This window comes from Etheostoma cragini, chromosome 4 (genome assembly GCF_013103735.1).
Source record: "Etheostoma cragini isolate CJK2018 chromosome 4, CSU_Ecrag_1.0, whole genome shotgun sequence".
Taxonomy (NCBI): Eukaryota; Metazoa; Chordata; class Actinopteri; order Perciformes; family Percidae; genus Etheostoma; species Etheostoma cragini.
The window spans coordinates 3374081-3401645 of record NC_048410.1 but is presented as its reverse complement, the minus strand read 5'-3'; the positions used below and the strand labels follow the sequence as shown (position 1 = coordinate 3401645).

General features: G+C 41.1%; 1 protein-coding gene and 1 long non-coding RNA gene across 8 annotated transcripts in view; both read left to right on the top strand.

Moving 5' to 3' along the window:
- The window catches only part of LOC117942861, a 10162-nt gene extending 4900 nt beyond the window's left edge, over nucleotides 1–5262 (top strand). Inside the window, exons 2-3 of the long non-coding RNA XR_004656242.1 lie at nucleotides 1186–1191; nucleotides 5129–5262. This is a non-coding gene — a long non-coding RNA (uncharacterized LOC117942861). The remainder of the gene's footprint in view (nucleotides 1–1185; nucleotides 1192–5128) is intronic.
- iqsec1b (IQ motif and Sec7 domain ArfGEF 1b) overlaps nucleotides 1–27565 on the top strand; it is a 139590-nt gene that overhangs the window by 59033 nt on the left and 52992 nt on the right. The window contains exon 1 of one of the 7 annotated variants that reach the window (XM_034868464.1): nucleotides 5489–5622. The exons of 5 other annotated variants lie outside the window; for them this stretch is intronic. In XM_034868464.1, coding sequence (XP_034724355.1) covers nucleotides 5576–5622 — 47 coding nt within the window. In that variant the 5' untranslated portion in view covers nucleotides 5489–5575. Of the gene's footprint in view, nucleotides 1–5488; nucleotides 5623–25943; nucleotides 26134–27565 lie in introns of those variants that run through there. One more of the 7 variants, XM_034868465.1, reaches the window with a different exon arrangement.

Genomic DNA, 27565 nt, shown 5'->3' with positions numbered 1-27565 from the left:
AAGACCAGCAGGTCAGAGCCAGAGATTTCACCGGTCGGACGTCACACACCAGACGGTCTGCGGCGGCGGTTTTGCAGAACTGAATGCTCTGAAACACAAACAGTACACAGCAAACATGTTGGTGTGTAATCATTGTTGCTAAAGTTCATCTACTTTATATAGCGCATAGTAAATACTGACTGCGACGCTGAACACATGCTAATGTTAGCTAACGTTACCAGGAAACTTAACTTACCCTTTTGTGTCGGCGAACAACAGTCATGTCGACGTCTGAACTCCGTCGGTATTCCCAAACTACTGTTTTTTTTAGCGGTGATTTTTGTTGCTTCCTTCAGCTTCTTTTGAAACAAAACATTTCTTCTGGCTGCGGCGAGTAGCCGACGTGCTGTTGTGACCCGCGCTGAAAATTACGTCATCGCGCGTTGCTATAGTGACCAGCCACGCTGAGGCTTTAGTCAATCTGCAATGGAAAACGGAAGTATAATGGGCCGAGGCGAGCCGAGGCGGGCCGAGGCGAGCCGAGGCAAGCTGTTACCAGCAGTGGAAAAACGCCATAAAACTTTCCAAATGGGAAAAACTATTTGATAAACCAATCAGGAAAACCGGGATGTAAAAGAAACACATCTATGTAAAGATGGCGGTCCAAAATCAGATTTCAAAAATGTCCAAAAGGTCCAAAAAGTCAGTTCTCAGATATTTCCAGCACATGACTCAAGTGTAGTATTCCTGAATGCTAATAGCTAACCCCACCATGAGAGTGGGGGTAAACGAGAGAAAGACAGGCGCTGGAGTAGAGACACAGAGAGAGAAATATTTAGCAGCTGCTCAGAGGAAGGCCACAGAGGGAGTAAAAATACTTGCCTATTCTCGAACGTCTAAAATAACAAAGGCAAACGTCTTACGTGATCACTGTGGGGATTTACATTACTGTGTGTCAGCATATCCGTTACATGCAGTTGATGTTTGTTCGGAACTTCTGAAAACTACTCCCAATTACTTAGGACTGGGGATGCAGTGGTTTTACAATAGTACACAACCAACAGTATCTTATTTTTTTACATGGACATGCACATTGACCACAAAACTAAAAGTAATCCTTGTAATTTGTATGTATTCCACATATTTATTACTGTATGCACCACAAAGACTGCTTTGGGTTATAAAACACGGTTAATGTCCTGGAAGTTGGAAGTGGAAGTGGAAAACACACAAGACTTTTATCCAGGTGTTCGTGTCTCGGGAGTACTACTAGAGGGGGCCGGTGTTTTAACCCAAAGCCTCAATCTTTTTCCTAATTTTAACTAGGCGTTTGGTGCCTAAACCTGTTATTGCCGCGTGACGGTTACACTCGCAGTTCTCTGTATCTGGCTCACATTCACCTTTTCCTGGGGTAAATTGAACTTAAAGACAGGCTAAACCTAACTGTCATGTGACCGGTCAGGTATGCGTTCACCATAATTACGTAAGTTATCATACAAATTGTTGTGCATATGTTTGTTGTGTAAGCCTAGTTTGGCTAGTCTACACAGCATTCCAGGATGGGAGAAAAACGTGCTCCGGTTTATTGGCATTCCTTTAAACCAATCACAATCGTCTTGGGTGGCACTAAGCGCCAGATGGAGATACGGTGCCTCTGCAAAATAGCCTCGGGAAGGAACCAGTTTGGGTGGAACATTTGTACCTTCAAAAGTAGTTTTAGTTGCGCAAAACTCATCTTTTATAGATAGTCTAGCTAGCTGTCTGGATTTACCATGTAGAGATTTGAGCTGCAGTTAACCATTGTCTTCATTACATTAAATGTCATTTAGCTGAAGCTTTTATCCAAAGCGACAACAACAATTGATATATATACCAGAGGTCACACACCTCTGGAACAACCAGGGGTTATGTATCTTGCATCTTGCATCTTGGTAAATGTATCACAGTGGGAATCGAACCCAGGTCTACCACACCAAAGGCATGTGTCATATCCAGTGCCCCATCACCACCCCTCCTTATAAATCCAATTCAATTTTCAATTTTCAATTTTATTTATAGTATCAGTTCATAACAAGAGTTATCTCGAGAGACTTTACAGATAGAGAAGGTCTAGACCACACTCCATAATTTACAAGGACCCAACAATTCTAGTAGTTTCCTCCAGAGCAAGCAACAGTGTGACGGTGGCGAGGAAAAACTCCCTTTAGGAAGAAACCTCGGACAGACCCAGACTCTTCGAGCTAAAAAATCCACTGGATTTTAAAATGCAACCCAAAGAAAGTGGAAGGTGACAGACATCTTATCAAAATGAGGAACATACGGCCGAATATTCAGCGGCACCTGAAGAGTCACGGAAATGAAACGTTGTTGATATAGACTAGGACTATGGCCAATCAGCCCGGGGCTCCACGCATACATCTGTGGTTGCTGCGAGGAATCTGGAGGCAGAACACAGAGAGCAGACTGCTAATGAAGACTGTCCACCCCATCAGACTTCTTTTGCTGCATCATGGTGCTCCTTTCACTTACTTTATGACAGAGGATCTTCAGGCTACACAGCTGTTCACATCCAACACTTCCAACAGCCTACTTCACTCGCATGCATATGTTTTCCTTTTCCCCCCACACACAAATCATAAATTTCAGGTGTCCCAAGTTAACTGAACTTTTACCCTACATTCCACTCTACTTTCAGCAAAATGACTTGAATTCTCTGCCTGTGATGATTTATTCTGCTCCACTTTGTTTTGGAATAGCTGATAAATGACACAACAAAGACATAGTACCATATCCAATCGGGCTGGGTATAAAAAAATATGATTTTAGATTTAAATCGGATTTCATCTGAATGATTCAAAATCGATTGTGAAAATCCAGAATCAATCTCTGTTTGTAATATGTGAAAGAAGAAGACCTTTGGTACCAACTATGCCATGCTAGCTTGTCAGCAAAGGGGGTTAGAAAAACTCCAAAGTTAGGCTATATTTTGGTGATACAGAAAAACTGGCATGGCCATTTTAAAAGGGGTCAAGATATCTGAATTAAAGAAATGTCACTCAATACTTACTGACTGTAGCGTTTAGAGTTGCACATTATGACTGCTGTAGTGTGTTCATGTTAAATGAAAAGTACATTAATATAACTGCTTTGGGGTCAATACTAAATGTAAACATCAATACTTTATTAATGCGCCAGGCAGTGTTGGAATAAGTATTCAGATCCTTTACTTAAGTAAAAGTACTATTACCACACTGTAGAAAAATGATGTCATAAGTAAAAGTCCTGCATTGAAAATGTTAAATATATTATAATATATATAATTATATATATATATATATATATATATATATAAAAAGTATACAAGTGTCCTCAGGAAAATGTAATTAAAGTACTCGATGCAGAAAAATCCTCACATTCGAAAAACTGGAAAGGATCCAAACAGTTGTGTGTTTAATGGTCTAATCATTTTAGCTCCACGTGTAGGTTGTTATATTGTTGGCTAGTTTAATTTATAATTAATAATCTTATAAACTACATTTGTTCTGTGTGGAGATGAATGTAGTTGAGTAAAAAGTACAATATTTCTCTCTGAAATATAGTGGAGTAGATGTAGAAATTGGCACGAAAAAAAAAAGACTCAAGTAATCTACTAGTACCTTCAAATTTGTACTTAAGTACAGCACTTGAGTAGAAAGTACTTAGTTACCATCCACCACTAGCACTAGGTTGAATGGAACCTTTAACAATTGTAGAATCTCTTTCATTTTCACAAAAAAATAGGTTTTGCACCTGGAATTATACCTAATAAAATTATTATTGAATTGAATCACAAATCTAATTGGGACCTTGTAAATCAGAATAAAATTGAATAAAGAAATCAGAGACGATACCTTTGCCAAAACAACACAATACAATCCCCTACTATCCAAAACCCGCTACGCCCAGTCAGCAGCAGTGTGTTTCCCACCCGCTAGGTCAGATACAACTTATTGAGAGTTTGTGAATAAAAGGTGAGACCTGGCCCCAGTGTTACACTATTTGTTAACTAAATAAAAAACTAAAACCTTCAAGAAAAACTAAAACTATTTCCCCAGGTATAAAACAAATATAAATAAACTAAACTGTGGCAAATATTTTCCCATATTTTTAACCCCACGTTTATCCCCAAAGACGGGATATTAATATTGTGCAGTGATAAATTAACGATAGGTTAACTATGACTGAAGGAGTATTCAATTATCTTTTTTTTTTTTTAACCAAACCTATGGAGGGTCAGTGGTAGCCTACACCACTTGCTTATATTTGGTACCCCTAAAATTGCATGTGGCCCCAACATGGCCCCGCCATTTGATATGGTCCACTATAACAGCCACTGTAAGTGATAGGCTGCTGAGTTTGGGGCTGCAGCCGACTGGTGGAATGCGAACATGCGCTAGCGCTACTCACTGAAGCACAGAGGGATTTTACTCCCTGTCTGGTCCTCTTAGCAGATGTGCTTACTTGGATGCTGGATGTGTATCTGGTCTCTTCTCAACCGAGAACAGTGTCTACTTTGACAAAGGCTGAGTAAAAGAAGCGAAAATAAGTGGAAATCGGAGGGTTGTAAAAATATCATTAAAACCAGATTGTGTATTGCATGTCAGTGGTTTGGTCCACTGCTTGGCTTTGTTAGCAGTAGCCTACGCAGAAGTCCTGTGGCACTCAAACGGGTGATTGAATTGCTTCAGTAAGCAGGCTGGCGAGGCTATTTTATTCACTTCAAACATCGGATGAAGTGCTCGTTTTTTCTTATGTGATAATGAATTAGTCATGGCAAAAAAAGTACGTGTTTTTCCGAGAGTCTGCTATGTTAGCAGGTATAACGGTACTTAGCTTGTTTGGTAGCTTGTAGGATAGGTAGCTTGCTAGCTACCTAGCTTGCTAACTCCACCCACTGTGCTTTTATGCTACACACTGGTTATTGAAAATGAGCATAACAAAGTTGTCACTCATCTATCAAGAGTGTTATGCTTTTCTACGATGTGATAAGAGTGTGTGAATGAAACATTAAGGTGTTACATTTCACTAGTTTTACTAAATTTACTAACTGGATGGCAAGTTAGCTTGATTGCTTGTAGCCTCAGTTCTCAGTTCAGCATCATCTCTTGAGAAAATAATCACTTCATCCGATGTTTAAAGTGAATGAAACAGCTTTGGCAGCCTACTTACTGAAGTTCCCCCACAACTTCCCCTTATCCTATACAAGTACACTGTTTTATGTATTATTTGTATCCGTTAGATCAAATGTATACCCATGGAAGTGAAAAGGGGAAGTGAAAAGGAGCAGTGACTAAAGTAACCCAACCCCCAGGAGGGAAGTTATTTTTTCTCAGGAGCAAGGAAAGACTTGTACATGTTTTGTGTTCAAGTGAAGAGACATGGGAGGAGTGGCATGGGTAGATGCTAGGAGGACTGCTGCTCCTCTCTCATGCAGTCTGTTTTCAGTCACCAGTTGCCTTAAAACATTTGGGTCTTTTTTTTTTTTACCTCTCTGCCTCTCTTAAGAGAACGTAACCAGTCCAGATTTAAAGTTTTTCAGCCTGATGATGTCAGGGACATGTGGAATCTAATGTGGAAGTACTGCATTTCAGTTCGGACAATAAGGTAAGGGGATCCTGTTACAGAGCTCCGAAGTAGGATGGTTTACTGCTGGGAAAGCCATCAGGCTCATGCTGATCTGTGTGCCAGGGGAGTACTTTGGGTTTTTAATTTATTTGGACACCTGTAGCTGGAATACATGCAAAATAAGTCTGGTTTAAAACATGAGGCTTCGTTGTTTGCTATCAGAGGAAGAAATGTAAGTTTTTGACTTAATAAAACTTGTGAAATGTGTTTTGCTCAGTTGATAGCTGCTGTTATACAGACCATCATCTTATTGGTCAAGATCAAACCTGAGAAATTGTTTCAGTTTTTATTGAAGCTGCAACGTCTGACGGGTACTTTTGAATTAATCAGAGAATAGTGACAAAGGCCTATCACAACTTCTCAGAGACTTCAGACTGCTTGTTTTGTTGCTGCAAAGGTTAATCAATTAAGAAACTATTTCAATTATTGGATTTAAAACGAGATTTGAGGATGTCATCTTGGGCGTTTGGAAACCACTGATCTACATTTGTACACAGACCAAAAAGAGAAATTAATTGAGTAAATTCTCAACATATTGACATTTTTTTCTTGCAAATTACGGAATAATCATACTTCTTCAGGACACTAAAAATGATTCTAATAGAAACAAGAAAAGAAATAAGTATTTGGTTGAACTGGTCACAACTGGTGGAGAGTTGTAAAGCGCCTACGAGCCACTGGGTCAAGGTATTTGTTGAGCAACACTGCAAAACATCTGACCGGTCCAGCTTTCCAAAATCTGACGATGTGAAACTTTTCTCTATATAATATTCTCATAAATTGAATACATTTCGGTTTTCGTTTTTCGGCTTTGCAAACGTCTACCAGTTGCGTCCAGATGAACCAAATACTTATTACTTTTATTAGAATCATTGCTGGTGTCCTGAAGAAGTATGATTATTCTCTAGTTTGCAAGAAAAATCTCAATTAGTCGAGTATTTACTTTACATCAACTAGTTGCAGATGAATTAATTTGGATTAATCCATTCATCTTTTCCACTTTAATCCATATAGGAGATTATAATGCTACAGTAGAAGACCGGATGGAAAATGATTTACTGTTGCTTACAACATTTGTTATTTCTCTGTGGTGTTCAACGGCAAACTGTTACCCGTGCTTTTGAGACCAGTGTACCAGTTGAAACCGGCCACAAGAGAGGCTGTAGAGGATGGGTTAAAGCATTAATGGTTCCACACAGTGATTTCACCACAGAAAGGCTCAAATTAGTGGCCATTGTGGCTAAAACAGCCTGAGTCAGCAGTAGCCAGTCACCATTCATAAACTCCTATGGTCTATAATTTTAGTCTCCGTAGGTCTCCAGCCACAGCTTGGAGTTCATGCTTTAATACAGAAATGTTTTTCCCTCTCAGTCAGTCCAGTCATTTTATTGAATTACTGATCCTGATCTCGTACAGCACACTCGTAATGTCTCATGTAAGCCATCAGACATTTTCCAAATCTGCAGATTTCTCATGAATGCCACAGTTACATAGTTTTTCCTCTTGGCTTGGAGTCCCTTCTGTCTTCTCTGCTAAAAATGACCACATAGTCACTCACACATGTAGCCTACACATGAACTAGAGGCTGGGGTCAAATGTGTTATTTTTAAATAGCTACATCTTACATTATCCCTGTTCATACTTACAGATTAGTGTCACAGTTTAGTGCCACTGTCCCACACAGCAGAAGTAGTTAGAGCATTAACAGAGATCAACAGTCACCGCCCACTTATTGAACGGCTCCGGTTCCGAGAGGGATGTTCTCCATTTAATCAATTGCCCAATTGACCTTTTTGAAAATGCTTAGCGTTTGAAGCCTGAAACCAAGCCGACCAGCTACAAGATGAATCATGAAACATTTGATTCGTCGCAAAAGAAGATATTGAAAACGGGTGAAAAGGTAAAAATGTACAAGTCAGTGTGCAGAAATGACCATAGACTTCAAAGATAGCAGCTCGCAGGTTTCCCGTTGTGGTAATCATTTCCATGGTAACATCGAGCTTCACCAATCAGAGATGTTGCTGTTAGTCTTAAGATTCTGGCTAGTGTAGTGCTTCTACATTACACCGCCAATAAAAGATGTTTTTCTTTTTCATCTTGTCCTTGGGTCAAATTTGACCCGTTTTTAGTTTTTTTATTACAGAAAATTGGCCTTCGAAATAAGCATGTCAGCATTAGAAATATCAAATAACTTTGAAAAAAGCATCCACAACATTGAAAAAGTGACAAAAAATGTCAACAAAAGCAATAAAAGCGTCATGGTTGATGGGAAGACAACACAAGGGTTAAAACAAAGTTGATTTCATTTGTGATTATGTGGATACGTGGATTTCATTGTGACTTCTACAAGAGCAGAGGAATTCACTTCATTTCACAACCTTTTAGCTCGTAGTCAGTTTACCTTGGATATTTGAGACATTATGGCTAATAATCAAAATCCTCACGCACAAAAAGTTAGAGAAAAGACTGTTATTATTTTCAGGTACTGTTGATTTCTAGTGAATAGAGTTGCAATATTTTTCAAGCATATGCATAGGCTCTGCATAGCCCCCCCGCCAAAATCACACCACGCTGGATATAGCCTGTTCTCATGAACCATTTGTTCAAAAAGCTACGAAAAGTTAAGCACTGTAATTCGTAAACATTACATGTTTTTTTTGCTGTATGGACCACATTGACGGCCGCTGTATAAGGCGGAGAGGATGGGTGGACGTTAACACACAGGAAGCCAGAGAGCGCAGTTTGCTTCCCGGACAAAACTAAAGCCTTTACTCAGGAAATGCATGTTCCTTAGGAGGGTTTTAATCCAAACCACAATATTTTTCCTAATCTTAGTCAACTTGGTGCCAGATCTTAACTTTTCTTGCGACATAGCAGTCGTATTTTTTGGACCAAATGGAACTGTAAGGTCTGCCGAAACAACCGGCAGCTCGCGGTGCTTTGTAACCCTTCTTAAAGTCACCCATTTTCAGGTAACTGAACCACCGACTACAGCTGATACAATGGAGGTCCGTGGCGGCGTAAACAATTACCCACTGCCGCTCGGTGTCTTGGAGCTCGTAGCCGGTTGGCATCACGTGATCAGGAGATCTGGATAACATGTCATGTGTTCCGATCTTTATGCTTGATGGGCTTGAGTTTGCCATATTATGGTTCAGCATATACCTTATGAGCATACAGTACATTTGAGATGATTCTTCATGGTTCTGGATTGTTGCAAAAGTAATAAACATTTGCATGAACCAAACATATTTGTCTGCAACCATTTTAAAATAGCATACAAAATGCAAAAAGTATCCCTTTTAAAGTACAGTACATTTAGAAGTGATTAAAATGTGATTAATTGTGAATTAAAGACAAACGTTTAACTAAAATTGTTTTAGTCTTGTTCCCGTTGGACCCCATCACTCATAGGCAGCGCCAGGAAGTAGCTATGACCACGGTTCTCTGCCAGCTTTACGTAGGGAAGGCTTTTCAGTGTTATGGTTGAGTCTCTGCGCGAGACAAGACGGCAGCGTTGTCTGAGTGCAGTACATTCCTGAAGACATACCTCAACTCTCATCCTCTCCCATGCGTGTGTGCATGTGGTTTTCACCCACTATTTGCTATCTGTATGGAATTTTTAACCTAGCTTATCTGGAGCTGTTTTGTGTTAAATGATCTCAGAGCCTGGCTGGCCCTGGCTCTGTTTGAGCTCTTAGAAGACTCTATTTGTTTGTGCTGTGTGCACGCAGGCCCTTTAAAAAGGTGTGCCAGCGAAACATAAGAGGCCAGGGAACCTGATCAGGCCATTTCTATAGAAACCCAAAAGAGCCCTAGGTATTATTTATTCAACTCAGAGACTCCAGTTTAAAGTGACCTCTGTGTCTGTGTGTCTGCCTCCTGTGCTCCGGGACGAGAGGACGTACAGTACAGTATCTCGGCTGAACCCGACAACAAATCATCTGGTGTCTCGACGACTATTCTTCCTGGCAGGCACGCAAACACAACAGATCACAGCTGTCGGCCAGAAATACTCCTGGATACTTTGAGTAATGTGAGGTAAGGCTGACCTGGCCTTCCAGCTAGGCTGCACTTTAAGGGTAAACAAGGGTGTAACTTTGTGTTCAACATTGGGGGGATTGGGATCTCCACGTTTGAGCAAATATACAAATGTTGAGCATATCAACGTCATTTCCTGCATTTTGGCAAGAATTTGTGCCTTTTCTGGATCAATTTATGGTACAAATGTCTTTATTTATGTAAAGGAAAGGAAAGGACATTTCTAGTTGTCCTCCCGAGTCAAAAACTGACAAAAATGTGACATTTTTGTCCCTTTTTCAGACATTTTTTTAAGTTTTCACTAACACCACATTATTACCAATAGTTTTACAGTACTTTTTGGATTTCATGGTCAATAACCCTCATTTATATAGAATTGTACCTAATATTTGAGTTAAAAACAGTAGAAATTATGAATTATTTTGACTAATAGTTAAGATCAGAGGCATGTACAGATGAGTTTAGTCAGGAATGAAAGTGATCGATTATATTTGCAAAGGGCGTTCAATGGATTCCAATCCATTTTTTGTGGTAATTTGGTTAAAAAGAAACCCATATTTTAGAGAGGCATTTTTTAAAGGGGTCAAATTTGACCCGAGGACAACAAGAGGGCTAGAGGCTATTAAGCTGTCGGCAACAGCACCTCCCTGCCTACTGCTCTCCTGCTTTGCTGTAGCACACCTGAGGGACTCACACAGAAGGCGGAGAGGCTGTTTAACACCACCCAGAGAAAGAGAGCAGCGAGGGGAAAGTTGAAGAAGTATGGTGAGTGTGGGTCTGATGGCCATCTGGATAGATATTAGGTGGGAGAAAGAAAACGATTCACAAACGCATCATGATTTTTTTTCTGCAATGATTTTTAAAATTGATTCTTTGCCCCAGAATGACATTTTTTCTAATCAATGTATCAGCTATATGTTGTGTTTTTATACAATACCACCGTGCATATTCATTTTCAGCAAAACGGACTCAAAGCAGAAACTGCAGGAAAAGCCATGTTATGTACTTTTTTTACGAATTAAATAAATGTTAGGCTGACATGATTTTTAGAAAATGTCTTGATTTATTCTATCTGGACGTGTATTATTCAACTTTTGGTTTTGTCTCTAGAATTGCAATATAAAAAGATTTGGCACCCATATATTGTGAAAAAATTGAAATCCTCCCAGCCTTAACACATATTATTAGACCTTTACTGGCTCAAACTCAGAAATCATTTGATTAACTGGTTGTACTTGCTGAGATAACGGCACGTTGTGTTCTCTCCTGTTCTGTGTTGGCAAATCTGTGTTCAATTGGTTACATGGTCACGTCATTTCAGCTGCAACTCTTCAGCAATTTCACACTGTTGGTCTTTAGTATGTGAGGAATTCTTTTGATCCGGGTTAGGGATGTCAGAGCTGGTCTTGTTATGTAGAAGCTGATTTACCTTGACTATGTTACTCTGCAGTGACGTACACAGCAGGTCAGGCTACTGGATGATCTGCTCTAAGAGATCTGTCAGTCTTTTTGTTCGTATTTTATGCTTCGTCTACCTTGAAAATTCCATTATTTTTGGAGAATTTGAACTCCAAGAGGTAGATTGTTTAATCGCTGAGTTTTGAAGTATTAAATTGCCAAACATTACCAAATATTTTGACAACCTATTTATCCGTTTGAGTCAAAATTCTCTGATTCTTAAATGGGAATATTTTCTAGTTCTCACTTCTCTGTGAATATCTTTGAGTTGTGGACAAAACAAGATATTTGAGGACATTGTCTTGACCTTTGGAAATAAATGATGACTATTGCCTGACACTTCATCGACCAAACAACTATTGATTAATTGAGAAAATGATCAATAACGAATTGTTCAATGTTCAATGAACAATGTTCTTAGTTGCATCCCTACCAAGATTAACCACAACCCTTGCAGAAGGAAGTGCTTTAATGTTGCTTGTTGTTTGACTGTATAACAGTGTTGTAATCAGCTGTTATAATATTTCAGCATTGCTGTGTTGAATTTCCACTGAATGGCATGGGGTAAACAATTCTGACAATATGATAAATATCACAGTTTCACGGTATTACGGTATTCCAATTACAGCTTTAAAATGTTTGTTTTTAGAAATTACACTGCACACTGGCAATGAGACGGATGAAAACCAACTCAACGCACTTATTCAAACTCAGAGGAGCAACAATCGAGCAGGCATCTCAGAGGAGCTATGAGCGAGGATGCACGAGAGCATCGGACAAGACGGATTACGGATTACTACACTTTCTGTCCTTGACCGCTAAAATGTAACGGTATGACAGAAACTTTTAGTGGTTTTGAAACCTTGACTTTTCAAACTGCGGTATACCTTGAAACTGGTGACCGGCCCATGCCTATGCTTGGTATTTTGTTTTGGCACTGCATCGACTGAGATTCAAAATGAGCTGGGACAATACTAAAAAGTGGAGTTTAAACACTGCGAACCACACATTGGTCAGAGAAAATCGTCACTTCGGCGAATCGGGACATCCTGCAGAAATCGCCATTATTAAAAAGCCAATCTAATGTCAATAGCAACCGCAATTAATTTAATCACCCATCTCAGATTTAAAAGGCTACCTTCAGAATTATGCAATGCGGTGGTGTCTTGGCCTTCTGGCATGCCATGAAAGATCCCAGTGGGCAGCCGCATCAGTGGGCCAGCAAAAAATCAATTCAAGTTTTACCTTATCAACCTGTGGATAGATCGTTTTGAGCATCACAACCCCTGCAAAATGACTTGCTTCAATATCAGAATTTGATCAACCCTTGTTTGAAGTGATCCAAGTTTGAAGTTTGATTTCTGAAATTTTACAGACCAAACCACAGAAAGATTGGACAGATTTAGCAACAGTTAAAATACTCGCAGCCCCAAGACACAAATTGCCACAACAAAAAAGAAGTGTCACCATAATAACTTAGATGTCATTGTAGCTCAGGCCACTGCTGCGCTTTTGAATCACTGTCAGGTGCTATAATTGGCTGGTCCTAGCTTGGTAATTAATGACTGGACAGTGGCTGGGGCGGGCAGGGACACAGCCGCTACTTGGGCTCCTCCTTCATCTTTTATGCATTTCAGTGAGGCCGAGCTCATCCAACATTAATGGCCACAGCGGCCCTGAGCGTGGATCACTTTGGCTTAGCCAGCTATGTGCTCTGACCCCCGAGCTGTCAGTAGTTCATTGGTAACTGGCAGAGCCGTGGAAACCCTGACTCCACCATGACGGGATCTCAGTGTCCTTTAATTGCATCTCTGTTTACTTCACTTGCTTCCTTTCCCTTCATCTAAGTCTGTCGCACTGAGGAAGCAGGAGAGAGAGGGGGGATATTATGTGACAAAAGAAGGAAATAATGTGTTTGTCATTTCATGGCCTGAGCAGTAGCTCAGCCCGTGGGGAACTGATTTAGGAACTGGAGGGTAGCAGGTTCAAGTCCCTGATATGGACCAAAGTACAACGTGTGGACTGGTAACTGGAGAGGTGCCAGTTTACCTCTTGGGCAAGGCACTCAATCCCCAGCTGTTCAGGGTGCCAGTGCAGAAGCCCCCAGACCTGTGTGTATTGTGTTCTAACAACAGAGTGAACAAATTCCTCCCCTGGGAAACAATACATTTTTATTGTGATGAGATTTCCTTTTGTCGTGAACTCATCGGCTGTATGGGCGGAGTTAGAAATGGCTTTGAGCTGCACGGCTGCCGGGAAGCCAGCTCTGTCGCATCCTCACTCATAGCTCCTCTAAAATCCCTCATCAATCCTCGCTCCTCGTTCCTTGCTCTTCAGGGTTGGAATAACTTCTTTGAGTTGGCCTTCATGAAGTAGGGCCAGAACAAATTTGGGTTCAACCGTGGACCGAGGAACTATCAAATAAAGCAAATGAGATCCAGGCCCTGCCTTAACCCTGACTTTGATAACAGCAATGTGCCATTTGCTAATGGCACTCTGACGGATTAGTGACACAGCGGTGCTTTCACACTATCCTGCAACCACTTAAAATCTAAGCTATTGCCCACTTTCACCATGACCTCTTGCTTCCAAAGTGCTTCTCCCAGTATGGCATCAGAATGACCATTATTTTCTCCACGGAAAGAGTTCCACCTCCACCTTTTAAACTCAAAAAGGATTGCTAAGTTCCACCTAACAGCTGGAGGTAGCACTCGCCAGATTGTGGCTGTGTGTGCATCACTAACCCAAAACGCATGTGTGGATTTCCACTGAAATGCAGTGGGAATGAGCTTTTTAATCATTGGAACAGAGAATGCCCTGCCGTCAACATCTGGCTTCTCACATATTATTCCTAAAAACATCCTTCGTCGACTCAGTCATTGCCCTGAACGATAGGCAAGTGAACCGGAGGGGTTAGGGAGTGAAACGCAAGATGATCTTTTTATAATTTAAAGACTCTGTCTTCAGTTTAGTCTTTAAAATATAGCTTTTTAATGCCGATCTTCTCCAAGAATGTATGGTTGTATGTACTGCTTCCAAAAGATTTTGGCATTTTGATCCAAAGAAAATACGTTGAAGTCAGTACATGTTTACCAAACACTGAACAAAAATGAATTTACAGAACATATTGTTTTACTCTAATGTGGGAGCTTGTTCATGTAAAACATGAGGAAAATACCTGATAAATGTTTGCCAGCTGTTCACTCCAAGACTAGCTCAGTTCATATCGCAATAATGTTGTTTCTAATGTGCAGCCCCTTAGCTAATCAGTGGGGGGCTAATGGTTCCTGGAACTCCTCCTGCTACTCGCCCACACTCTTTGGCCTAGCATTCTGGGAAAATATCTATCACTCGCAGCATTTATTCAGGATTTTAGTTTTCACTATTAAATTGTATCAGCCAGTAATATAGCCAGTAGATGGATATTACTGTTCAGGCAACTATAGCAGGCATGTTGTTGGTGATGATTTTGGATTTTGAAATCAAAGGTTGATAAGGCTGCTGGCATAGGGACTCAATTATTCCGTTTCCACCTGGTAGTGGAATCTGATCTGAGTGATGGATAGTGGATAGTTGTAAACAGGGGCGTAGCACAACATTCTGGCCCCTGTAGAAAGGCATTGTCCATGAACCCCTCCCCACATCCACAGCTATTCATTCTGGCATCTTTCATCATTCTTTCTTCTGGGCCCTCCTCACATGAGGGCCTTGGGTCCTCAATCCCCTAACCACCCCAAGTCCGTCACCCCTCTAAAGGTGGAAACACTCCCAGAACGCAGTGAGATGCACCAACACATTTTCACTCCCATTGTATCAAAAAGCAATGCTTGGCAGGATTTCTTCGGGGTTTTTTGTTGACGCAAAAAGTCTCCTTTAGTGTTGCATAGATAGATCGATATCTAGATAACTTGGTCGGGACTCTTGGCGTCACTATATGCTCTGGGTCGGTACTCTTTGCGTCACTTTTTGACGGTAGGAACGTTTAACTGACATGCAGCACGAGAATGGGACAGTTTGTGTTCACGATTAGGAAAACATTGTGCGTTGTGCCTTTCAGTGACACGCGGGCCAAGAACAGGTCAGGAACCTCACTGACCAAGCGTCGGTATTTCACGAAATGGGGGTGAGAATGGGTTGGATTCACCAATATGTAGGATATTACTCCACACATTACTGCTCTAACGTCATGCCCTTTTTGTTAGTTTTTAGTACATTGCCAGACATAACTCCACAGTCTGTTAGCTACAGAGAAAGCCTGAGTTGTTTCATATCCTCTTAATTCTTCATTTATTTTTGTGGTGATGGCGCGTTGGATATTACACACTTTGATGTGGGAGACCCGGGTTTGATTCCCACTGCGATACATCAACCAATTTGTCCCTGAGCAAGACACTTAACGCCTAGTTGCTCCAGAGGCGTGCAACCTTTGATATATAAACCAATTGTAAGTTGCTTTGGATAAAAACGTCAGCTAAATGACATGTGGTGAGATGTGATGATGTATTTCATCATTCACATGCCTTTATTGATTGCAATATTACATTCGAGGGTTTATGCAAAGTCATATTATTGACACTTCAGTGTTCACTGTCGTGCTAATAATGACATTAAATCAAACCCTTGCGTGTAATATTTCTTTATTGTTATGAAAAAACACTTTGATGAGATATCAGCACAGTAAGTATAGTTCTTTATTCAGTGATTGTTGCAAATTACAACCAACTTGCCACAAGTTGTTACCCCCTTTGGCCTATTATTTTCCTGTTCTCCTCCCACTGCCCCACCTTCCTCTGTTCTGGGACCAGCCTCTAACCCCTCTCCCCAACTTTAATTCTCTTCCTGTTTCCCTTGCCTTCCTTCTTCTTTTATTATTATTCGTGGCTGCAGTCTGCAACCAATTTGTTACGGGAGAAGGCCCAATCAATTCTTGCTCATTTGCAATTCCTCACCGTTAAACACTTTCCTTTATTACCAATGTCATAATTAATGCAGAGGAGATTGAGAGGACGGGAGGGAGGAGGGAAGAGGGAGGATGGCGTTGGCAGGGGAGGCTTTTGTGTGTGTGTTTCTGTGTGTGTGTGTGTGTGTGTGTGTGTTTTGTTAGTTATTATATATTTGCACCCTGCCGTCATTGCCCTCTTCTCATCCAGACTGCAGTCCTCCAGTACACACAACACCACCACTAATCATAGCTTTAACGGGCCATGCTCACTCATACATTGTACATTACTCTCCATAGCCGAGGAATAAATGATTGTAGAGGCTTTGCAGATGATGGCAAATATGGCAGTCACCATGTTCAGTTAATAAATTGTTGTGGATTTTATATAATATATTTATAGAAAACCCTTTCTGGTTTCATGTGTTCATCACACTTAGTGGGGTGGGAGGCAGTGCTGTGTTCAAGATTAAAAGCAAGAAGCAACATTGGCTGGGTGATATGGCTTTTTATGAATATATTAATAACCCTCTGAGGTCTAAGGGCATTTTCAAATACAGTACCAGTCAAAAGTTTGGACACGCTTTCCCATTCACAAAAGTGTGCTCAAACTTTTGACTGGCTCAAAACATATATAATAGAAAAACCTGATTGACATTTTTTACAATTCTCTGACATTTTATAGATCAAACAACTAATTGTGAAAATATTCGACATTTGAAAGTAATCGTCAGTTGCAGTTCTACTCCCATAATCATTCTTACAAATTTGTATCCCACCTTTGTTAGAACACAGGAAGCATCCACAATCTGCCTAAAGAAGGGGCCAATGAGTGATTGCCCCACACCAAATTACTTATTTCGCTTCAATAATGTCTAGATACTGACAAAGAAGGTTTATGAGCCAGTATGTGATGTACACAGCTGTGTGGAAGCGTGTTTTATGACCAGTAGGATGAGATGGTGTTTGGGGGGCAGGTGGTGCAACACCAGTAATTACTGGGCAGTGCCGCTGCACAGTCAGTGGTCCCCACACACCAATCTGTCTTTTTATGGCCCTAATGAAAAGCCTTTTAACATCTTATTAGCTTTTAATATTAGTGAGTAGGCTTGGGCGTGGTTTGGATATGAGCGACTGGCAGAGCCGGCCTTTATGCAGATATTTGATTGAAGAGCGAATTGATCCAGGCGTAGATAATTGGGCTGGAGATCTGTAAAGTTGACATTTTGTGAGAGCTTTTCTTTTCTTGTCTCAATTTAACCCCACAGAGGTATCTGATGGATTGTGAGTATTTCACAAAACTGGAGAGGCAAGGCTCATTAGAAATGCATCGATTATCCTCACAACTGAAATTATATTTAATATATATTTTATTCTTTTTACCACAAAAGTGCCCTAGTCAACTTTTTCTTGTCAAAAACATCGCCAAGTTTGAACATAGCCTAATTGTGATTAATTGCATGATTGTCCATAAGTAACTTGCAGTTAATTGCACATCTTTTATCTGTTTTAAATGTACTTTTAAAAGCTTTTTTAATGCTCTTATCAACAGGGGAGTGGACACATATGCTTGCTTTAGGCAAATCTTTATTATTATTGCAACAGTCCAAAACAATGACAGACAGGTACACTGACCTGAGTGTAACATTACTTGATAATATGTGCGCATCAAAAGAATTAGTGGCGTTTAAAGGAATTTGTGTTAACTCATTATTAATTAGAATTAATGTGCTCATATTATGAAAAAAACACTTTTTTCTGGGATTTGGTGTGTGCGACTCTTAACACATCCCCAGATAGTAAAGAAGCGAGATGTCTCACTCTTGAGCTTAAACAGAGACCCAAACACACGGGGTGAAAACAGGATCTGCAGCAATTTGCAGTACAACAAAAATGTGGCGTTTAAAAAAAAAAATGAAACCATGAAAACCTATTCAGATGCAACCTCAAAATACAATTATGAACCTGAAAATGAGCAGAATATGGGCGCTTTTTAGGGACGTAATGATTATTACTTTTAACCAGATTTGATATGACATTACACTTATTTTCTATTTGTCTTCTGGTGAGGAAACAACAATTCTGCGAAAATAAACGCAGTCACATTGTTGCATTTCTCATTTATGATGAAGGCTCTTCTTCTGATTCCCTCTATCGAGTCACAGCGACAAGAGTCGCTCGGTAGAAATGAGCTCCCAGAGTGTATCAATACGAGTTCCCTTTGAAGAAAGACTATTCTCCATCAAAACAATCCTGACTATTTTCTTAGCTTTAATGTTTTTCACTGTTTGACAAGAAACTTCTCACAAATGTCAGTGAGCCATTTCATGATATTTTCCACCAGACAGCACATTCTAAAGACGTTTTTAGATGACTAATACCTTGAGAATTTAGAAACATTCTTTGTGAAGTTGCCATCTTATATTGTGTATTTGGTGTGACACAGCATTCAATGGAAGGATCTAATGTCTGACTGTACGAGTTTATCATTTTAACAAAGTCACAATGAATGTTTTCTCTGGTAGACGATGCCATGTGCTGCGTGAGATGTGTCGTAAACACCAGCTGCTATGGTTGCTTCTGTTTGTTAAGTGTGAACGACGGCCATAAGGCTCAGCAGAAAACTGGCAGGCAAGTGTTAAAGCGTAAAAGAAAATGTTCATTTATTATGACTTTGGCCTTTTTTTGTCATAATTACGTACAGTACTTGCTAAAGGAATAGCATAAATCTTGGAACCTTGTAGTGTTTGGGCCTCACATGTGTTCTCATCACATACTAGCAAATTCTGGGAATGCCTGCAGATTTGCGTCTTAACTCGCCAAAGCCCAAGGTAACACGGCAACACTAAATCTAAGTGAAAGTCCAGGGATCTCTGTGCGTTTGTGGTTGTGGTGTTTGGTGTAGCTTCATCCCTTGCTTTGCGTTCACCTGGGAGTCCTTTCACAAACTTGGGTCGATGCTTGGTTCCCAGTATTTTTTTCACACCTTACTTAACTACAAGCGCGGTTCAATCAGGACGCGTCACATCTAGAGACTTGACGTGTCCCCTTTCGTCATCTGGCCGTTACACATCCAGGAAGCAATGTGGCCCGGGCGGGGGAAGGAAAGAGCCGGGCTCAGCCCGCTGAGGTAACTGCTCTTAAACAGCGTGCAGAACGGCCGGAGAAATGTGCACAACCGCAGACAACAAAACAACGTGCTGGAGAGCCCGAGAGCCCGGCTGTTCCTCTAGCATGTTCACCATTTGCATGTAGGAGAGACCGTTCTTGGCCAATCATCTGGCACGACACTGGTAGCCCACTGTGAAGACATGCTTGGGCTCTCTGTTCGCATGCAAAGACATTTTTCAAATTATAGTTTAGCCCCCCCAGTTATATCTCCAGCCCCCCTCTAGGCAGCGCCCCCCAGTTTGGGAACCCCTGAGGCTTGATCGTCTGCTTGTGTTTGTCACTCCATATGACATCTTATTTTACCAAATCTTAGCATTTAACCTGATGAGTAAGACCCAGGTTGTAAGAAACCTGATCTTTCCTTCAAGTGATTTAAGGTGTCTGGCCCATGAGGTGGCACTCAACAGCCTGAAAGCAGGACGTGGCCAACATCTGTCCGCACAAGACAGCAAACACTCATTAAATCCTGCTCTGCCTGTGCACACACGCAAACATCTGCCGTCTGTGAGTCACTGGACCGTACGCAGCACCTACTGTAGTCATCCACCACGGCACTTCTTAAAGTAGACCCCATGGCGCGGCAGCTCTTTGTACCCCCTACTTCAGTGCTCGCCATGCCGGCCAGCTCCGGTGTAAAAGTGCAAGAGGGTTGCTATGCGATAGGGGCTAAACTCTGGATCCAGACCAGAGCCGGCTGGTAGCACACATATGAGAGAGCATGTGAGTAAATGTTTTGACAAAAGCCACGGCGTAGCAGAGAGAACGGGGCGCTCGTTTTCTCCCCCTGCGGAGGCGTCCCAGCCTGACACCACAGTCATTAGGAAGATTTCACTGTCAAAGATCCGCCTCAGATGCTCAACGCTGTGTGAATCTTTGCCGGGCGTACAGATGTGATTTTCTGAGGGAGTTTCTTTTTGTTCCTTTATCAATTCCAGAGTGATTACATCAATCCGCTGTGTGTGAAGCGTCTGCTGCTGAAACACACTGTCGTCTGAGATATGGTTGGCCACAAGCAGAGGGGGAAAGTAACAACTTACAATTACTCACATTACTGTAATTTGGCAGTTTTTTTAGTGTACTTTTACACCTTTACTCTTAAAAGTACTTTTTAAAATCTTATAATTTTACTTTTACTTAAATACATTTTATTTAAAATCACATCTGTTACTAAGTAAACGGATGTAACGGTGTTTTGTGCCATTTCTTTGGCAAAGTATTTGTCAACAGACTAAAATCGAAAGCGCGATACAGCTTTGTGCCCTTGGTTTGTTTTCATTTTAAACACATTGCTCTGTATATCCTTATACAATACACATTTTCTATACTACAGGCTGAGTCTGCCACTTTTTGAAAAATGTTGGTTCCATGGTATCAGACTTTTGGACTTTCATCACAGAAACATTAGACGGTCATGTGACAAGGGCTGGGAAGATTGGCAGAACAGGCAATCTGATACTCTGATCCAATGGAAATCCCTATTGTCAGACTGACAGCACTCTAGCCCAGTGTACCGCAGAGAGGGTGATCAGCCTGAGCTGCTTCGTTCTTTGAACGAAAAACCTCATTTTAATTAGTAGATGCTGGAGACCGCTCGAAGAAAGACGTTTCACGCGATGTCTTGCAGCAGCGCTGTTTTCTTTTTAGAGCAGTTGTTACATTTTACATCTGGACACCTTGGTGTGGTGACAGGCTGTCAGGAGACGCAGCTAAGAAGCTGCTCTTGCTTTTTCTCGCTCTGGCTCTTTCTCTTAGTGGCTGTGCAGGCGACGGTGCCGACGCTGTGTCAGAAGTAGTGCCAACGCAACCGCCACACTCTAATGAGCTCCCCTGAGTGGTTACCAGGCTGATGGAGATGGCTCGTCCCCTCTCCTCCCTCTCACTCAGCAAGCCCACTTCTAATTGGTGGAAGAAGAAGAAGAAGAGATTTCAGAATTACAGGAGGCAATGCTTCGGTCAAAAGAGAGAGGGGAATAAAAAAAACATTTCCACCTCATCTGAATGCAAGCCTCTTCACCCCAATTATAATTTCTAGCACAGGCCTGAGGATCACGTCGGCCAATATGTCCTAAACCTGAGGGGAAGGACATGTGTGAAGTGAGAGGTGCCAGGTGTTGTTTTTTGGAAGATGTGAGAGTCAGATGTGCCAAATATCTGTTGGGTGCTCACCTAATTGTGATCATTTTGCTGGCTCTGAACATCAGAGTGCTTTTTGTGCTCCTGAGCCGGAGAGGGCCTGAAGACTGGAATAATACCGCTCTCTGCTGGTCAGAAAACCTCACAGCCACAAGGGGAAGAACCCAGAGAGGCATCCGGACTCTCTGGAGGACTTTCAGCATTCAAAATAATCATGCAGAGAACAAAACAAAAAATAACACTACTTAAATGACCGGACTGCCAATTCTGTTGACTATCCATATTAATAGATTCATAAGTCTATCAGTTTAATGGCTAAATTAAATATTTGGGAGGCAAACATGAGCTGTTGGGGCCATTTTCCTCCAACACTTTTTTGTTAAACAAAGGTTGATTGGTAAACAAAACATGTAAAGACCTCTCTTTAGGCAAATGAATAATACTCTCCCTTAAATAAAGTTTGTGTCTGATATGGTTCACAAAGTTAGTTAGTTACAGGAAAGGCGGCCTTCAAGTGTGGTTGGAAACGTCGAGATATGTAAACAATCTGACAGAAAACATCAATTGTGAAATATAGACTACTTGTGCTACATTGGCCTTTCCCCCGCTGCATAACACACAAAATCACCGGATTGCTTTTTTTTGTTGTTGGTGTGAATGCACCCTTCTACTATGTTCACCATTTCTCTCAGACTAACACTTATAAAAGCTGAAAGTAGAATCTTTTCTCCGCTGAGCGCACAGCTCTAATCTCTTTACCTCTAATATTAAAGTTGGAGACGCCTGGATAGCCCCCCTGGTACAGCATGCGCCCCATGTTCAAAGGCACAGTCCTTGTTGCAGCGACTCCATGTTTGACTCCGACCTGCGGCCCTTTGCTGCATGTAGTTTCCCCCCCCCGCTAGCTCTCCCCTTTAACTTCCACTCACTCCCTGATCTTGCGTGTGAATTTGCTCGGCAGTGAGAAGAATTGTGCAGATTTAACAGCCAAAACATCAATTTTCAGGAAAAAAAGTAATTTTTGGGACCAAGTCTATATTTTGATTGGTACTGAGACTGTTGAAGTTTGAATTAGGTAACTTGTGTTAGCTAAGAGAGAAGATTCTTAGTAAAATGTGAGTTGTTTCATCATCAAACCCACATTTTAATACAGCTGGCTAAACATTGGCTGACAGGGGTGGGGATGACTGGAACACCAGAGGAAAATGTTTGTTGTTTTACTAATTGTCAAACGTCTTCCTTTAATTTTACGTGGATCATGAGCTACTTCTGATCTCCTCTTGAAGGTTTCCAATGTGTAACACTCATAGGTATTATCAGAATATGTTCTTTAAGAAAGCTCTTCTAATGTTAGGATCTATTCCATACTGACACTAGTCTTCATTTAGCCATCAGTGATGAGTTCTTTGTGTTCTTAGTGAAGCACAGGAAGATGCTTTAGTGTTGACACATGCACAGTAAACTTATATACAGTAGATGCATATTTTGTTGTTGTAGTCTCAGTTTTTAATTCTTAAATCTTACTGTTACAACTTACCCCAGGTTGTGTTACAACATGCCCTGGTCGTGGGGAAGTTTGTAACACTGGCACTCCTTGCATTTGACATCAAATAATGAATTATGTGACATAGTTAAAGTTAAAAACATGGCTATTCGTAGTAGACAAATGAGGGTACTTTGTGTCAAAATAGTGCCTTACCCATAAAATTCTGTAAGGTATAAGAGCTGAGTCAGAAAGTGTTACAACCATCCCCGGTCTCCCTAATAAAGGCCTAAAATGCCCCAAAATGATCCCCAAAAAAATTAAAGTTGCGTTAACAACGTTGACAACACAAAAAGAGGTGACTGGCGCCTTGTTTTTTCACACAGCGCCTCATTACGACAGTCTGATACATTGATGTGTGAGTGTGTAGCGTACCTGACGCTGCTGTAATGCTTTGCGAAACTGTGGCGATGATGAAGACTCTTCAGCATCTCGTAAAATATCCTGTAATGAGGATTGTTCCGCGTTTTAATGACATTATTATTTTATTTTATCTTCAATAAAACAGAGAAGTGCAAACAATCATGAAAATGCCTCTCGGGTGAAAAGTAATTACCACCACCTTAAAGCCGGAAGGAACTTAAAGGCATTTTTTAGTTCCAGCTTTTATTCCTATCCACCCTTTAAAAATGTAATTTCCAAAGAAGTTGGATAATATAAAGGGCCAAAACTTTCCTATGACTTTCCACTCTGCGCACACACTGCTTCATGTTGCCGTGTGTGAACCGGTGCCGCTGATCCCTGCCATGTTCCAAGCTGTCCTCCTTTCACAGGCTTATGGAGGAAAGGTAGCAAGCTGCTTCATCCTAATTAGCATCATTACATTATGACGTGCCTCTAGCGTTAGCATTAGACCCTCTGTGTCCCTAATTTCCCCTCTGACTTAGCATCAGTGGAAGCTTGACAGTATGTATTTTATTGAATTTGTGTGGACTAGCCAGACACCCCCCCTCCACCGGATGGAACCAGCATCAGATGCGAGGTTTTTAACCCAGGGGTGGAGCCCAAACCTAGAGGCTCCGTTTACGACAGCTACATGCCCTTTTTTCTCTAAACATTTGATAAGAGAATGGCTAAAACTCCGTACATCATTTGGGAAAACATGACAGTTTGTCGCTTTTATTGACGCTTTTGTTTCTTTTTTTTACCTTTATTTGTCACACTTTTTTATGTTTGTTATGCTTCGGTCACCGTTTTTGTCATTTGTATGTTTTTTATGCTTTTGTTCTGATGCTTTTATCACTTTTTTCAACATTTTTGTCCCTTTACATCCTGTTTTGTATCTAATTGTTCTCCTAATGTCTTTATTATTCGGAAACCGGAACATAACAAATGTTGAGGATGACAAATTTTTACTCGTGCCACCCAAAATGAGGCAAAAATTGAAAAAAATGTTACTGTTTTTAACTTCTATAACATAGGTAGGGTTGCTCCGTTGATTTTTTGATCCGGTCAGAGAGACTGAGGAGAAATTACACAAAGTTATTTTTAAACCCCGAGATTATCCCGTTCAGGAAAGATACAGCGCTCTGTTTGCAGCAATCATTCATTCTTGTACATCTACACGACGACGTTTTCATTTTTAAGCTGCATGAGTGGCAGAACTAATCTCCATCCATACACATCACATGACCATTCACACACACTGGGCATGTGTGTGCCGGTGTAAACAGGAAGCAGATTGTCTGACGTTACTCTGCGGGTGGAAATCATGGACGTATGAGTTAAAAATAAAGAAGATGCTTTGGAGAGAGAACCACAATGGTGAAAAGTAAGACAAGGGATTGCCGCTCAAGACGATTGTAAGAAATGCAAACAACCCGGACCTTTTTTTTGTCTCTTGTGTATCGAATGTATCTGTGGTGTTGCCGGACTTCCCTCCCAGCGCTGTGGAGATAGGTCTGGACATGGGAGACTAAGACGGGTTTGACAGTGACACAAGGCCATGAGATTTGGCTGGAAGTGTTTTTCAGCAATCCCTGTGAACACAGGTTTAAAGTTGATATACACTTTTCAATATAACTGAGTGACAAACATGGAACATCATTCCATATAAGAAATTTAAAGCTTAAAACTTTTTTAAGCCATTTGGCAAGAATTTGGTTGTATGCACTCATTTTATCCTCAAACTAAATAAACATTGCAAAATAGCTATTAATAAAATGTGATAGTAAAAAAATATTTCTTGTATACAACCATGCCAGTGGATGAAATTGTTTTCTTACTTCAACGTAACACCTGTATGCCGGATGTTTTTGTGCTTGCTGTAGAGAAAAAATACTTTCTGAAAGGGCTGTGGTCAAGACCCCCTTAGTCGAGACCAAGACAAGTCCAAGACCAGGACCAGTCGAGTCCAAGACATGTCCAAGACCAGGACTAGTCGAGTTCAAGTCAAGACCGAGTCCAAAGAGGTTTGAGTCCAAGACAAGACCAAAAATGTGCCAGAATTAGCCAAACATGGCTATTTTACATTTGCTGTCCCTGGACAGGTCGTACAATGTCACACCTAAAAAGATAAAATAATTATAATATTAAATACAGAGTCCAAAAAGGTTTAAGTCCAAGTCAAGACCGAGTCCAGGACAGAAAAAAGGTCTAATGCATGGAAGTATCAAGACAATCCTTTTGGGTTTCACTTTCCCTCCAATATTATTATCAACATAATAAAAACACCTGGACTCGGTCCAGACCAAAAGCCATATTTAGCAAGACCAGTGGCCAAGACCGAGACAAGTCCGAGTCCAAATACTAGCAAGTCCTAGACAACTGCAAGACCATAGAAAAACATAGCAGGACTTGAGTACTAGAGCCCGGCTTTCTGATCCAAACGGCTTGGTCAGATGAAGATATGTTTTGCAGTGCTGAGACCGGCCAGCGAGGACCGCTTTAAACCTCCGTGATGTTTTCATAACCATTGAGCTAAACGGGGACACCACCTGTCAGAAGGAGCCATTAGTGGGAAATCCCATTACCGGTAATCCTATAGGCCCCGTGGTATACGAGCAGAGTCTTCACCGTCTCTCCGTTTGTCCCTCTTGGCAGCGCCGACAGTCGTGCTAACACAACAGTCGTCGTGGCGACAGGCCCGTGAGTGCCAGGGTTAAAAAAGGGCAGGACCCCTGGCAAACCTCCTCCCAGGTGGATAGAGAGGCTCGATCAGGATATTAATGCCACTCCGTGGCAGCTGCAGCTCCCGGTCACGGCAGTAAGTCTGATCCTCTGAGGCGCTGCTTTTTCTTCACAAAGAATGCTGTTTGCTGTGTGCTTGGTTGCTTTAACCTGGTATCCTCCCCGCAAAAAACCTGCATGGTTAAAACTAGTCTATATCTATGTTTAACTTCCCATATTGTTCAGGTACCGCCGGAAAATTCCGCCGGATGTCTCTCTGTTCGGCCGGATGTCCGTCACCTTCTGCTTTGTTTGTGTCGGCCATTGAACCACCGGTTGACTTATGAGGGACTATGGTTAACTGCTCCTCCAGACAGCTAGCTAGACTATCTGCCCAATCTGAGTTTTCTGTTGCGTGCCTACTTTTGAATTTTCGAAGGCACATACTGTATGTTCCGCCAAAACAAGCCAATTCAGGGTGAGTTTGAATCATTTTTAATCCCGTAATTGTCTCCATTTTATGATAGCTCATCCGAAGTTGACTTACGTTATCGACATTTCTTTCCCTTTCGCTTTTAGCTTTTAGGTGTTCTTCGTTTATTTCCTTCTTTTCTGTGAGGGCCCTGCCCCAGTTTCAGCTACATCTACAGCAGATAACTTCTAAAATAACATAAAAATACAATTAGGCCTATGCAAAGAAATCTTCTGCTTCCTTTTACCTGGCAGGATGCAATGACACTAATGGATTTTTTCGGTGTAACAAAGAATTCTGTGACCCATCAGAATGTGTTACTGTAGCGCCGTCTAAATCCAACCGGGGCAGATGCCTTACTTACAACAATATAAATATGGCGTTCTTTTCACTATTAGTCTTGTTTGCTGTTACAGGTTATGTAAGATCATTATATGAAAAATGACAGAGCTTCAGACACATTTAAAAGACACATACAGTCACTTTAAGTAAAGGTATGTATCATCAGGAAAATGTAGGCTACTTAAAGTCATAAAAGTAAATGTACTCAATGCAGAAAAACCCTCACATTCTAGAAACTGGAAATGATTAAAACAGTGTTTAATGGTTTAGTCATTTCAGCTGGACTTGTAGGCAGTTATATTGCTGGCTAGTTTCATTAATGATAAAACATGGTATTTTGTGTGCAAAACTCTTGTCAAGTAACTGAAGATGATTAATGTAGAAGAGTCAAAAGTACAATATTTCTTCCAAATGTAGTGGAAGAAGTAAAATGTAGAAGTAGAAAGTGGCATGAAAAGAGAAGGCTCTAGTAAACTCCCTTCAAATTTGTTCCTCCCTAAGTACAGTCCTAAATGTACTTAGTTACATTCCACCGTCACAGCTTCCCCCATGGATGAAAACGCCAGTCTGTGAATAAATGACTGAATTAAAAAGCTGCACACTCTTGGGTTTCACCGACTGTGACTAGGTACAGATACCAACCCTGACCTTGCAGCACTGCCAGCAGAGGCAACGACTCAACGAATCAGGCTGGACACACAACTCTGCCGGGAGA